General features: G+C 40.1%; 1 protein-coding gene across 1 annotated transcript in view; it reads right to left on the bottom strand.

Annotated features, from left to right (window-relative positions):
• Positions 1–12,063: 12,063 nt before the first annotated feature.
• Positions 12,064–15,343, bottom strand: part of fgf22 (fibroblast growth factor 22) — a 37,336-nt gene continuing 34,056 nt past the window's right edge. Inside the window, exon 3 of the mRNA XM_042484026.1 lies at positions 12,064–13,296. Coding sequence (XP_042339960.1) covers positions 13,102–13,296 — 195 coding nt within the window. The 3' untranslated portion in view covers positions 12,064–13,101. The remainder of the gene's footprint in view (positions 13,297–15,343) is intronic.

Here is a 15,343-nt window from a genome sequence, read left to right on the forward strand (position 1 = left end):
GGTTTTGAGCTTTGAAAACAAGATGAACAACAGAAACTAGAGATGCTAGCATCAAATGTAATCATCTGTCATTTTTTTTCTTTGATCATCAATTGGCAGCTCTTTAAGGAAGCATAGTACTCAGTATATTAATGTTTAAGTTGACTAGAGTCACTCCCAAGAGTATACATTAAAGAAACAACCTCATCTTTGCCTTCTGCCTTTCTGCAGCTAATTATCCCTGTATCTACTGTGACAGAGTTATTCTGTTAGTGTAAGGCATTGTTTTACAGATTATTGATTGCAGCAACACTGTCTACTGGACCGTCCCTAAAGTGCAGTATCTTTTATATGGCAAGCTTGCTGCTGCAGCAAGTGGAATTCATTGTTGATTGGCGTATGCAAGTGTGTCTTTCTGTCTTTACCTAAAAAAAATCCTTAAAATGTCAATGCAGGGAAATCTGTCTATGGTATTGACCTTTATGGGTGAGTATGTGCCTGAAAAACAGAAAGAATGACTATTCATAAAGCCATAATGTAGATGTAACCTTAGTTGTAGATATCACCTGCGTTTGTTTGTAAATATAATAAAAATCATAATAAATAATAATATATAATATATAGTAATAAAGGCGTAGAAAATATTTAGTGCTTTATTTTTCCATTGCAGACTGCTATAGACAAAATCAGACAGTAAAACATCTAAATTAATGACAAAGCTTTTATTTTCCAACAGTCTTCAAGCTATCATACAATTGCTGATATCTTAATCTGATAATAATATTATAAAAAGTGTCTGCTCCACCTCACGTCTTACTTATGATCTCTATAACTACATATCATCAAGTGTGACATTACATATGGTATGTCAGCTGTTCCTGTTACCCTCTCAGTACCTAATGACACCCAGCAGAGAGTGCCAGAGTTTGCAACAAAACTTTATAAATTGGTTAGCTTTCTGACCATCAGAGGGCGCCACTTCTCCATCAGTACAAATCGAATGTAAAGTCCCAAATTGAGCTGTCTGCAGAATCTTCCTCACAGCATCTGTCTGCCTTCTGTGAGGCATTAAAGTCAGCTCTCTCACTTTAAGCAAAACAGTGAGCATGTCATCCCAATACAAATACAATGGGAAGTGGCTCACAGATTGTGACCTGGAGGTTGTTTAAGTATGACAGTGAAATATGAAAAAGGAGCCATACTTCTGTGGACTATACTTGAGATAGAAATTAGACATTTGTATGAAATAATGCACAGAATACAAGAAGGTTTAAAATATGTGAGTCACTTGAAAGCATGCAGCAAAGACCAATAAGATCCAAACCAGCTGATCCTGTGCTTAAAAGGTGGTCATATCTATACAACATCAAAGCCACGATGGAATCACCGTTACGCTTCACTCACAACAACAATTACTTCGGTAGACAACTGACATTTGATTTTGAGATATGTGAAACTTGTTTATTTCTACTTTCATTTTCAGCTGTAATTGCAGTGTTTAAAGGTACATCGTTAAACACGCTGGTCTGGCCTATCTGACTTTTCCGCTATGCTTATTTTATGTGCTATTTTGCTTTGCTTTTATCTTTGATAAACCAATTTTGCCGACACAAAAGCTAAGCATTGTACTGCTGGGGACGGGGGTTGCAAGAAAACAAGTTTTAGCCACCTAAAAACAATCCATTTCATTTAAAGTGCATGCTATAGTTGGAATATCTTCTCTGCTTTACCTTGCAAACAAACCAATCCAGACACCAGCAACACCTGAGTTCTGTGAAGTAAAATTACTCTTTTTTTATTAATTGACTCTGGTGGCTTTGAGTTGATGGCTTCAATTCACAGTTAGAAATGGGCTTCTGACAGCAAGGCATAGTGGTGAGAATATTCTAAATATAGCATACACTGAGATGGTACTGATATTTTTAGGCTTTTTTTTTTAGGTAGCTAAAAACAAACCAATTGAGGCAGCGTTTGCATTTGTTTTTCATTTGATGTATATGACATGGTGGTTTTCTACACTACAGTTATAGTTAAAACATTGTGATTTGGTCTGTAGCCTGTTTGGTTTTGGCTTTTAAAAGAAAGGTTAAAATATCTGATAAACAGCAACAGAATCTTCCTGGTTTAGGGATGAAACAGAAGATCTAAGAGCCTCAGAGGCCAGATCAATTCTAGTCCTCCCTGCTGCAGCCGCTCAGTCTGGCGCTGAGGCCAGGAAGTGCAGGGCAGGATGGGAGGAATCACAGCATGATACTAGACAGCTGCTGCATTGTTTTTTTAATTTTATTTTTTAATGTAGTTAGCTATCATTTTGGTTTTAATGTAAATAGGATTGATATTTTTATCATGTTATCATATTTTATTCTGGCTTGGCTCTTTCTTTCTGGCTTTGACATCTTGGACTATTGTGGCAGATAGCCTCAGGGTTGAGAAGGCACAGGTTTGCTGCTCTGTAGACACAGAAACATTAGGCAGGTTTCCAATAACCCTCAAATTGCGCAAATTGAAATTGCTAATATAAAATACACCCTATTGGAAACATACCAATAAGCAACTCTCATTGAACGCAAAAAAGGTTTTACGATCGCATGAAAGCCATATTTCCCAAAACTGTAATGGAAACACTTTTTTTCACTTTTATAGGTCACATGATGCTGTGGCTGTGCACTTGTCGGAAGAAACTGACTCCCTCAGGCATGATGCAGCAGGCGCTACAAGAGGTGTTATTGCATCGCATAACTCTTCAGAAGTTGAGTGGCTAATCTGGAAGTTTTGAATCCACAATTCCTCTGTTAAATCGTGGACTATCACCTCCCAGAAATCCCTCGTTCGTGGCTGCTCTCGCTTGCCTTTTTATTATAGCTTGCATAGCACGCCTAGGTCACCTTTGATTGGATATAATGGCGGCTAGTGCGGTGGCTGCAATAGAAATACACCTGCTAGTGTTTTGAACATCTATCGCCATGCTTCTTGGAATGTTATCGCAAGAAGAAAAGTGCCCAACATTGTGAGAAAAATCGCATAACCTCACTCAATGAAAACGCAGTCATCTCGCAGTTGTGTTTTATTTACATTTTGAAAACATAATGCAATTTTTGCGCAACACTGTACTGGAAACCCAACCACTGAGAACGATTTTAGAGGCACTTTGTCGCTGTCATGCATTTATAAACATTCGTAAAATGTACAAAGGTGTTGAGCCTAGAGAGATTCATTATTGGCCCTTGAGAGCCTGATTTTGGCCTGCAGTTGAACCCACTGCTTGTCTAGACACAGCTGTCCTGCTAGAATACTTTCTAAGTTTCTCTGTCACTTTTCCATAATCTGAATACATGTGCGTCTCTATTGAAGAACAAAACAAACGTTATACACAGCTTCTTTTTAAAGCCCTAGTTTAAGCCAGGATATGAGTAGAAGATTGTTCCCTTACACACTCAGTTGGATTGGATCTAGCCTCCAGTTTTCCAGCTAGTGTCAAGTTCTTTCTCCTGCAATATAATAACAGACCTTGACATAGGAAATGCTAATTGTCTGATACACAGGTTTTTAATCCAATAAAAACCTCACCTGCTTTATGTCAAGTCATCTCCTTACAGGAAAAAGAAAGCAGATTTTGACCTTGTTCATGAAAAAATGTGTTTTTGAGGAAGAACACTCACCTGTTAATCCTGTTGAATCTAAAGAAGTGTTGAAAAAGTATCACCTTGCACGCAGTGACAAAACACAGAGTCCGTCTGGTTTCGCTGGCATGAAGAATTACTTCACACAGCGGAGCTTGAGGGGCAGGGTGGATAGGCTTTGGCACAGCTAAAACTTTGCATGAAGTGGCACTGACTTTGGTCTTTTCCAGTCACTAACAGCCAAAGACAACCTCATGATGTTGACTGGGACATTAGCCAGCATGTGGCCGGACTCAGTTGGCCAAACTATATAGGAGATGGTCTGTGCCCCTGTGGGCTGCCACCACCTTTCAGTGATCTTCTTCTTATTTTCTTTGATTTTTTTTTTTTTTTGATTGCTTGTATACATTCTGATTATATTCCTATATTTTTACACTTTACTAGTAGGAAGAGTGGTTTTATCGCTCTCCTCTTCGGAAAAACTTAACTCCAGTGTCACTAAGCGTTTGTCACAGTAGTGACTATCTAGCCTGATGGGCATTCGATCCAATAATGTCTTAGTGATGCACAGAATTAGCAAAAATGATTCTAGTCCAGACATATAGCAGTAGTCTTAAACAACTGCAGATATATAGTAGGGTTGAGAGGATTATTGATTATACTTAATGTATTGTGGCCTGTTCCACATTGGATTTGTAACATGAACATGTCTGGAACTTCAAGCATACATTGTCATGTCATTTATTCAAAGCCACAGACACAAGAATTTCAGCCGCTTAACAAAAGGCCTCACTAAAAAGTCAGTATTTGTCAAAGTGGGTTCTACATTCAGAATATTTTGCAGCTTTACTTTACTGTCAGACAGCCCTTTCCTTAGGCGCTACATTGCCAAAATGCAAATTTGCTTCCATGCTTTATGCTGTGCTAAGCTAAAGTAACTGTTTGTTCTAGCTTCATATTTGCCATACAGACACAAGTGGTAGGCTATTAATCTCCTCACCCAAATCTTAACAAGAAAGTTAATAGTAGCATTTCTCTGCTTTTTTTTTTTTTTTTTTGCTTTTTTGAGACTTAATGTTATACTCTATTCATAAAATGGAAAACATTTTGTGCACCTGTGCTACCAATATCACAATTTAGTCTAATGTCATTACACTACCACACACTGTAAGTGTGACGTCTATGTCTGAATTCTGTCTCTCCCTAGCAACTAATTCTTATTTTCTTTCTCAGCACATCTTGCTGATATAACATTATAGGTATAAACTCATTTACTTTCCTTACTTTTTTCTCATCCATTCTGACTCACACAATCATCCCTCCGTCCACCTCCTCACCTTGTCCCCCGGTGTCTGGCACGACTGCAGGCATCCAGAGAATGCCCGACATGGGGTTTGGCCGGTCGGCACCACATACCTGCGGCGTGGCATGGCAGGGCTTTAGGGGAAATGTGGCGCATGTGCCACTCAGCAGCCCTGTCTAATGTCTAGTAAGTGGCTTCAGACATGAACACTAATCCACTCAGCGATGAGAAGGCCTCAGTCTGATGGCTCTTCTGCAGGCTGCCAAGACTGTCCGAGCACATTGTCGGGTTCAGACAGAGCACAATGGGGACAAACTGGAGGCTTCAAAGGGAATCATTGCAAGTTTAATGAAATTGCATTTCCTTTGCAGGTATTTGACTGTGATGAATCAATTTGTTCATGCTTTTCCTCTCTCTTATGAAATATTTATTTTCAAAAGAAGACACGGGACAGTGAACTCTTTGTTTGCTTTCAGATGAAGTAGAGGACATATGAAAAGACAGCATGTGGAACTGTTAGAAGACCTATATTTTCATTTTTGACAGCAATGCTCACAGTAGTGATACCGCTGTTAATTGTTGACAGTCATCTCATCAAGACTTTTATAAACCATGATATTCCCTTTTCATTCCTTCTAAAATAGCTCCAAAGTTTTGAAAAACATTTTACTAATGATTTTTGCCATTACATCATGTAGAAACCTAGAAATGTTTTGCCCAACTGAATGCCTATTTTCCGGTACAGAAAATAGACTGCAAAATACAGTTTTAGAAGTTTGAAGAGAGCTAAATTGTGTAACATATATTGTGCAGTCCATGTTTAATCACCCCGAACAGCCAGGGGTTGGGGCATTTCATGCTGTATGGCTGTATTTCACCTTTTCGTTGGTGCTATCCGCTATAAAACTGAAAAAAAGAAGAAGGAGCAGCCTCAGTGCACTTGTCAGTCATGCATAGGGCTAGGTATCGGTGCTACGCATTGTTCAAAACCCAGCACCAAGTAGAATCAAAGCTTCTTGAGTCAAACAATATCTGCATGTGATCCTTTTGTACCCAGATATAGATGTGCATGGTTTCGCTCGCAGCCAATCACCACAAGCATTTTTCAGTTTATATGTGACATGTAATTGGCCCACTAATGCAGCAGCTACAACAAATACCGTCTATGGTATGGGGAAGTCGAGCGCATATTATTGTATTGGATGGAGTTGACAGTTAAGCATGCTGTGATGTGATGAGGAGTGGTGGTGGCATTTTATGCAACTGAATGGCTCCATTCACGTTACTGGTATGCAATGAAGTAGGAATAAGAAAGTATCAAATTAAGTGTTCTGTTGGTATCAGTATCACTTAAAGGGTACTGGTATTGATACTTGTATTGCAGTTTTTTGAATGATAGCTAGCACTTGTCACTCATAACAGTGAGCTGGAGTCTAGTAGGCTGGCTAGGTCTATCCTGTGTAACGGCAGCTACAGAGTGTTTGCTGTTCACTATATCGGGGCCATACAGGATCTGCCCTGTTGCCGGGGGTTGGCCTGCCTGAATTCATGTTGCTACAGCTGCCGTAAGTGTTCTACTTTCCCCATTGCGGCGGGGAGTGAGGCAGAGGGAACTGAAAGTCCAACCCACCCCAGCACCGCTCGGTCCTCGGCCAGCCCTCTTATAGCAAATCCCTATGTAACCCCTGCAAACAGCCATTAGGATCTAATTGTGCAGAAGTTAGTTAGCTAATTACATTAGAAATTGATTAACTAACCGTGTTTGTTCATCTCTCTTTAGTCTTTTATTTATTTTTTTGTCACGTATTTGTGGATGTTTATGAAGCAGATTCATAAATTGTTTTCATGGCCTCAAGTTGAAACTGTTTCAACTTGGGAGGACTAATCCTTCCCTTAGTTCCGTTGGCTTCTGGCTCCAAAAAACGAAGGTGATGAAAATAATGAACTCTAGGCTTCAGAACAGGAGTCACTATACTACTTTTATTATTTTATACTGTCTGGTCTACTCTAAGCACTTGCGTCTTTTTAATGACCTTTCTAGTATTCGTGCCACCTCTCAAACTCACATGTTCTATCTGAACCTAAGGTAATAATACACCCACTTTTGTCCAAAAAGTTGGAAATTGGTCCCACATATAGACGAAATTACAATATGACTGTGTTAAACATTGTGTTGTGTCACATCACTCAACAGTGTTCAGAAGGTTCCTGAATTTTTTTAGATTCGTATTGCTCTGTGAGATCTTTAAAGCTCAAACAAATCTTCCACAAAGTAAAACTACAAACTGTCATTTTTTAACCATTTATCACAAAAATGTATTTCAAGACGAAACCCTGAATAGCTTCTGTATTGTCATGAATTTGGTCATAAACGTAGTGCATACCTGATAATCATACACGCACATGCACACATGCTCACAAACTCACATACACACTCATCGGTCGTCCACCCTTTAGTCCATCTATTCAGCATTATAACTTGGGCTGTTTTTGTAACAAAACAAGGCCTAATCCTAAATTCAGGGAACTGTGAATGTGCCTCAACAAATGGCAGACAAATGAGAAGGATTAGCGAGGGCCTGTGAAAGAGTGAAAGGTTTGCCATTGATCTACGGTGGTCCTGTTCTCTTTCAGGGCCACTCGGTTTGAAAACCCCACTGAGTAAGAGCATACAGGGCCACTCCAGAGCCCCCTAGGCCACCGAGAGACACACAACAGCCACAATTAGTCTCAGAAGCTGTAATGGCAATTCAATAAGCGCTTTAAAATTGTGCCTTAGTCCGTCTGCCACCCCCGAACCCCTCCCATCCCTCCCATTTTCGTCTACATACATAAGATTGGTATTATGAGTGGCGAAGGGCTCTTTTTTTCTTTCCCACCCACCACAGTTCTTTTCAGTCACTGTGAGAGAAAATGACCACACAGGGTTTCAAAGGTTCCAGAGGCTGTGGTTTGTTGTCGCTGAAGCAGCATGACTTGTGCCCCTGTAGATTTTGGCTAAGGCCCTCAAAATGGGCTTCTATTATTACTTTTTTCTGTCACTCAGCTGCAAATTAATTTCGAAGCAGTCAATGTAACCTTCTCTATAAACACTATTTTTATTGGGTCATGCAGAATACCTTCGTCCAAGCAATGTTTTCATGCATGCGTTAATGTGAAGATGTGCTTTAAGTGACATTTCCAGCAAATCCAGATTGTAAAGAAGCCGTTGCAATAAACGCAAAGACATGACGCTCTGTGCAGCCTACCAGGTGCTATCTGACAGACAACATCTCATGACTCACTCTCTCAGTCTCCTGCTTACACCGGTCAGATCAAACACAGCCCAAACACCTGTGCTCCTGACATCAACACATCATAGCAGAGGAGGAGCTGAGGATGTCTTCTGGATGGCTGTCATTTCCATTCTCTTGGGCTCTCTTTGGGACATTCCTCGTTGATTTTGCACAGTGTTTAGGTTTTTCCTTTTGCTTCGTGATCAAAGGCCAAAGCTTTTGATCAGGACTTCCAAAGGATCCCTCTTGTTTTGCTGGCGAGCACACTGACAGGACAGTGGTGGAGCAATGATAATTACAGCTCCCATTTGGTGTCCCTGGAACTGGCACCAACAGGCAGTCGCACCCTCAGGCCAAGAAGAAAGGAGAGATTCTTGGACGGTTAAAAGAGGAGAGAGGAGAGGTAGAGGAGAAAAGATGGAGGACACACTGACAAAGAGGCGAGTCAATCGAGAGAACAGGCAGAAAATGGGATTACTTTGTGGCGTGAATGTTTTAGTGTGTCTCTGCCAGCTGAGGGTCGGATAACGATCATATGTTCGGAGACACCTGTAAAACTGAAAGATACTGTATTTTTCACAGCTTCAGTAGTATTTTCTTAAACCAAGAAAGCAAAAAAGCTGAAATATTCATCATGTACATTCTGTCTGTTGTAACTTAGCTGAGCAGACAGACTGGAAACACAGGGAAACTGCTAGCTTGCAAGTCTCAAAAACTGAAATGTAAAAGCGAGAATGCTGCTTAAAAGGAGACTGTTTCAGGAACTGCCCATTGTTTCAATTGCCAAAAAATTTCGAAGGACTATTATTTTGAACAATACCGCATCAGACCGAAGGCCCATTTGTCCAACAGCCCGTTATTCTAAAAATAAACTTTTTTTCTCGTGATTGGGTTGTCTAACTGCGGGTGTGTATTTTCGGAGAAACAGGAAATCAGAGCAATTGGTGTTTGCATTGTAGCCTACAGATGTAATGTAACTAAACCATGGATATTTTACATTTGTACATTATTTTGTAGCCGATATGTTGAAATGCTGTGATGCATGTGTAGTTAGGTTTAGGCATAAAAAAACCTCTTAGTTATGTTTAGGAAAAGATCATGTTTTGGCATAAAAACCCAGGTTTGGATCACAAAAGCTGCTGGAAAATTAGGGATATGGGGTAAAAACACTTGGGATCAGTGGCTCAAACACTGCTGGAAAACTCCATAAAGGTACAGCAATAAGCCCTGAGATCTGTGGCTCAAAAGCTGTTGGAAAATTCTGCAAAGGTTCGAAGTGGCTCATTTGCCTAAGGTCGATAAAACACCCGGGTTTGGTGGCTCAAACACGGCTGGGAAACACTGCAAAGGGTCAATAAAACACTTGGGATCCATGGCTCAGATGCTGCTGGGAAATGCTGCAAAGGGTCGGTGAAACCACAGGGAATCAATAGCACAAACACCAAAGTGTGTATTTTTTAAAGAACCGGGAATTCGAAGCAGTGAGTGTATGTTTTTGGGATGATAAGCTTTTGTAGAAACAGGATTTTATTCCAGTAGAACATTTTTCTGACTAATGGGGCTTTGGAAATTTGGACTGTTGAAACAACTGCAACAGCAATGGCATATTACTCGGTTGGGGCTAGTAAAATCTTTGAGTCACTGTTGGTTGGTGGCCTACTGGTCAGCATTATACTTGGGCATTCGTATGGGTAAAACAAGATGTGTTTTAATCAGTGAGCTTTAGAGGTGTTTGTAAGCTAATTTGATTACCTTCAGACAGAGCCAGGCCAGCTGTTTCCCCCTGTTTCCAGTCTTTGTGCTAAGCTAATTTAGCTGGCTGCTGGTGACAGCTTCATATTCAGCGCAGACATGAAAGTAGTGTCGATCTTCTTATCAAACTCTAGCAAGAAAGCGAATAAGCGCATTTTCCAAAATGATAAGCTTTCGCTTCAAATAACATGACTGCAGTTTACAGTTTTAATATGACCGCAACAAAAGAAACAATTACTAATACTTTTCAAAATGTAAAAATCCCTCAACGGGTGCACGGCTAAGGACAAAGACATTTGCATGGCAACAGTACTGCCAGACCCCCCATACTGATATTTGTGTGCAGCACCCAGACCTTTGGAACTGAACTACAGTGTGACTTCACGCCATTCTGACCAGACATGTACCCCGTCACAGTAATCTCACATTATGACAGGCTGAAAGGTTGGCCTTTATTCACCCCAAACAGCCACTATTCATCCCCGACTCTCCTTTCTGTTCACTGAAAGGGCTGAGTGGCCTCCTGTGCCACTGGAGGGCTCGTCTGTGTGTAAATGACCTTGATGCTCGGGTGCATAGTTCATAACCGCAGACCTTTCATCAGACACGGGGAGGTCCTCCACATCAACGCCTCTCCTGCTGTGAGTTTTGTCATGATTATGATGAGGAGGGGAGATTAGGTCTGAGAGCTCTGATGGAGATGTTACCAACACTTAACAATCAGTACCAGGCATGAGACAAGATTAAAATGCCATTTTTGCATAATTTTGGAGACATGATTTTAAAAAGGTTTGCTAGTATAAGGGAGGGTGCCATGACTCGTGATTTATCCACATTTTTTATTGAAGTTTACCAAACTCAGCATGGACCAAGGCACTCAAATGATTGCTGAAATGAATCTAAAGAGAGTTTGTTCTGAGATGTTGGCCTTGTATACAACCTACAATTACTGGCCTTAAGGGCTGACAGCTGTTTATGATAAGTGGATCACAAATGTACCGATATCCATAATTCCATACAAAATGAGCTGAATATGGACTTGAAAAGATTACTTTTTCCCTTCTTCTTCTTTTAACAGTATGACTACAATCCAACACAAAAAGTCGACAATAACAATAAAACATCAACTTCAAACAGTTAAAGAGTACAAAATGTTTTAAATATATTAAATGTTCTATTAGCAACAGCCGTGTTGTCGAGAAAATGTTAGCAAGACTTAACAGAGAGGCAGTATGTAATACCCATTTACTACTGTGTACAAAATTAATGAAGTTGCTCATACGTGACATCTGCTATTGCTGCTATAATGCATTAAATGACTCAAAATGTATATTATTATTTCACGACTGAATTAAGGACCAAGAATCAGAGACTAGAGACACAATGCATTTTTTTTTTCCGATGCTGATTTCTAAATCTATTAGCTGTGAGTTGGTCTGGAAGAAGCAGTCCGACAGAGGCATGCACAAAAATACAAAAGGTCATCTCAGGAAATCCAGCATGTTATCCCAGTAGTTAGCTTAGTTTCTGTTGTGTTCTTGTCGTACATAGACATATACAGACAGAACAGTACCTTAATCAACGTTTGACGTTTGAGTCAACAGAGATTTTTATCTCTTCTGTACAGTTCAGGTGGAGATCAGTAACTCTTCTTATCCAGTAGCGTCAGTACAGTTTATCCCAAACAACAGTTAAGATATTTTGTAGCAGGGCCATAGCCAGGATTTTAGAAATACTGAGGTCATGAGTTCAAGTCCCACAAATTGTTCATCAATTAGTTTTTTTCCCATGTTATATTATAATTATTGAGGCCAACCACTTAACTCCAAATGAGTTGCTTTCTGGTGGAGAAATGCCATTTTTGGCATTTATTTGTTATTGGTGGCCAATATATATGCCAATATGTGAATTCAGTAAAATAAAACCATGTATCATGTATATGTGAATATGTGCAAAGCTGTTGCACAAGAAATATTAAATGTTTTTTGTTGTTGTTATTTGACATATTATGTGATAAATTTCACGTGAGACACCTGAAAATTACTCAAAATGGGATTTTTTTTTTAACATGTAAAATCGTGGTCCATATGTGACCACGTGGTATGTTACCTCCTAAATTCCCCCTGAAATTCAGAGAACATAAGTATCCCCAGTGGTAGCAACGACCCTGATGAGTAGCTATTTCCAAACTATTCTCAGTGCAGGTTGTCAAATACATGAATTGTCACGCAACTGGAAGTCTCATCACAACACACAGGCTACACAGTTGAAACACATTGTTACACGTGTTTGACTTCGTAAAATGGTCAGTGTTAGGATTAGGCAAAAAGTGTATTGTGTTAGGTTTAGAGAATAAAGTTTTGGGTTAAAAGTATTTTTGTCACGTAAGGTGGCTATAAGTATGCAAATTGTGTAACGTTATGTTAAAACAAAACTGACTTTTGATTTCACACTGGAGATGAATTGTGGTCTCCTGAAGGTCGGTTTTGTTTGACCCATCCACCTCACTTCCCCTCTGCCCTGAGTGGACAGCGTCAAGTAGTGCCGCAGAATGGTTTACATTGGGGTTAGTCGAAAGCCCAGTGCATCTCCTAAAAACACCAAAGAGGGCCTTTGGCATCAATATCACAGATCAAGGGGTGTAAAAAGAAGTGGTGGTATTTGACGCCCTGGGAATGAGAACAGGCTGCTATTTCAAAGTTTCTTCTTGTTTAAGCTGTGATACTTAGAATTAAAATATCATTTTTGCTGTACCAGATGCTTCTTTCCTATTGAGCTGAGCATCTAAATAGTCTACATAACAAACCAGTGAGCCACATTTTGTTGTTTCCAAGCCTTGCTGTCCCTTTTAAGTCCTCTTAAAGTCACCCAAACACTGCTTTACATGCAGTGCAGAAACACAGACAGATACTGTAGCCAGACGGACGCCTGGGGATAATATAATACTACTGTATGTTTACTGTATTACTGAACATCATTAGAAAATGGAAAAAATAACTTAAAAGTACATATTATACTAACTCTACAAATGTTACAACCCTCAACAAATGTACATTTATGTGACAGGAGGATGGAGTAATAAAAATAAAGATGGCGGTCACGGCTAGATCAACGCTAGTGAGAGGAGGCAGGTGAGCCGGCCAGTCGCCGGTCAGAGTTCAGACTTGGGCAGCTAGGAGGGGAGCATGGGCAGGAAATGAGTAGATGGGTGTCTTCGACGGGCCTTGTGACCTCGCCGTGGCTTCCCCCGCCCGTTCAGCGAAACAAACATCTGCCTGCCACCGTGCTTCCAGCGGAGGGAGGCGTACGTGTTGTAGCCATTCTCCTCAATGCGCTCCTTGAACTTGCAGCTTGGGTTGTACTTCACCTGTGATCAGAGGGAGGACGACAGAGAGGTTAAAGAGGTTAAAACAGATGAGTGAATATAGCTGATTGCTATTCCTGCTGTGCTATGCTAGGCCAACTTCCAAGAAGTGCACAAAGGTTAATGTTTGTTGTTGCAGTAAAGAATTCCCAGGTGTCTGTAGCTGATACAGTTTTTGCATTAGGTGTTAAGCTTGTTTTTTTAAGGTAATATTTTAGTGTAAAATTGGTTCATCTAAATTGCTAAAACAGCATTTTGTGTCTAGCCATGCAAATACTTTTGAGGTTTTGAGATGTCCACCTCTGAAACTTCTTTTCCATCAACCCAATACAGTTTGCTTCAGTGGAATATGGTTTGTGCTGCTTAAAGCACTAAAGAATTAAAACCCAAAAGCAACAGCTCCTTCCAGAAACAATGTTCTGGTTACTCGCAGTAATCTAAAGATCCCACAATTAAGCTTTCATTGGGACCAATCCCTGAAAACTGATCACTGACTGAAACTGATCACTATGTGGTCTGTGAAATATCCTGAGAAACTGGGACATTGTTAGTGGACTGAAACGTTGCTATTTTTGAAAGTCAGTCTTTGATTGTTTCAGATGCGGAAACAAAGTTCAAAACCTCAAAATACCTCATGATACCACACGTTAAACCTCAAATATTGAAAAATAATTAGTGCGAACAGAATCCTTAAAAGTCCAGTGTGTAGGATACGGGTGGGATATATAATATAAAAAGTGTGTTTTCTTTAATGTATAATCACCTGAAAATAACAACCATTGTGTTTTGGTAACCTTAGATTGAGCCATTTATATCTACATAGGGAGTGACTCCTCGTCTACAGGGTCCACCATGTTGCTCTGCCACGTTTTTACAGTGGTTGAGAACAGAAAAAAAAAACATTGGCTCTGGATAAGGCCTTTTGTGTTTATACATTTTCACGTCTTTGTGCTTTTGCGTCAGCCACCATATGAAGTAAGCCCTCTGCGACAAACAGTGTCAGAAAAACACAGATATCGAAACGGGAAACCGCTTTATTCATTGTTTTTACCAGTTAAATCATCAGGTTGTTAGTATTGGAGAGGAAGAGACCTCTGCAGATGATATGTCTCCCAGTGAAAATCTCCTCAATGTCAGAGTCTTACGTTGTCCGAGAAAAAGGGTGATCACATATTAGCAGGTGCTGGACCAGCGGCCTGTCTCGGATATGCCAAACTGCAACACTGATTTATAACATAAAACTGCTTTATTCAGTATTTATGCTGGTTTAAATAACTGCATATGTTTGTTATGGTAGTGAAGGAGACCTCTGCGGATAATTCAGCTCCTGGTAAAAATCTCCTGATTTTCTGGATCAGATAAATGCTGAGCACACATTATCAGGTGCTAGGTTAGCTGCCCATGTCCGACATGCCAAATAGTGTAGGAGATACACTGTTTTGTAAGATAAAACTGCTTCATTCAATGTTTTTACCAGTTTAAATTTCCTGCTTTGTTTGTTTTGAAGAGCAGGAGACCTCTGCAGATAATTTGGCTCCTGGTAAAACCTCCTGAGCAATGAACACTGAGGGAAATCTAACCTGGAGAAGTTTCAGCTGGTTGCAGTCTGCAATCCTCACTGCTATATGATTCAAAATCCCCCTACATCATACACACGGGACAGTCAATATACTCAACATAATCAGAAGTTAGAAATAAAAATAACACACCCTTTTAATTGACATTTAACATGAAAGTCTGTCAAAATCATTGTATATGTCTTCTGATCCTGTAATTTAAGTTATGAACTGTGTCTTTGGGCATCCTGATCTGTGACGGTAATCCAACAGTCAGAAAAGCCACTTTTTCATGGGTGGTTACCACCTCTTATCAGTTAGTCAAAGAGTCTTAAAAGATATTGTAGTGACAAGAGGTTCTGCCGCATTCCCGTTTCCAGATCGTTATCGCGCTGCCATAATGAGGCCCTGTCTGCGATAGCATCAGGTTAGTATGAGAGTGCCGTGATTCACCTGCCTTTTTGTTATTATGGGAGGATTCAGGCCCGGGACTT

Source organism: Plectropomus leopardus, chromosome 3, assembly GCF_008729295.1.
Source record: "Plectropomus leopardus isolate mb chromosome 3, YSFRI_Pleo_2.0, whole genome shotgun sequence".
Taxonomy (NCBI): Eukaryota; Metazoa; Chordata; class Actinopteri; order Perciformes; family Serranidae; genus Plectropomus; species Plectropomus leopardus.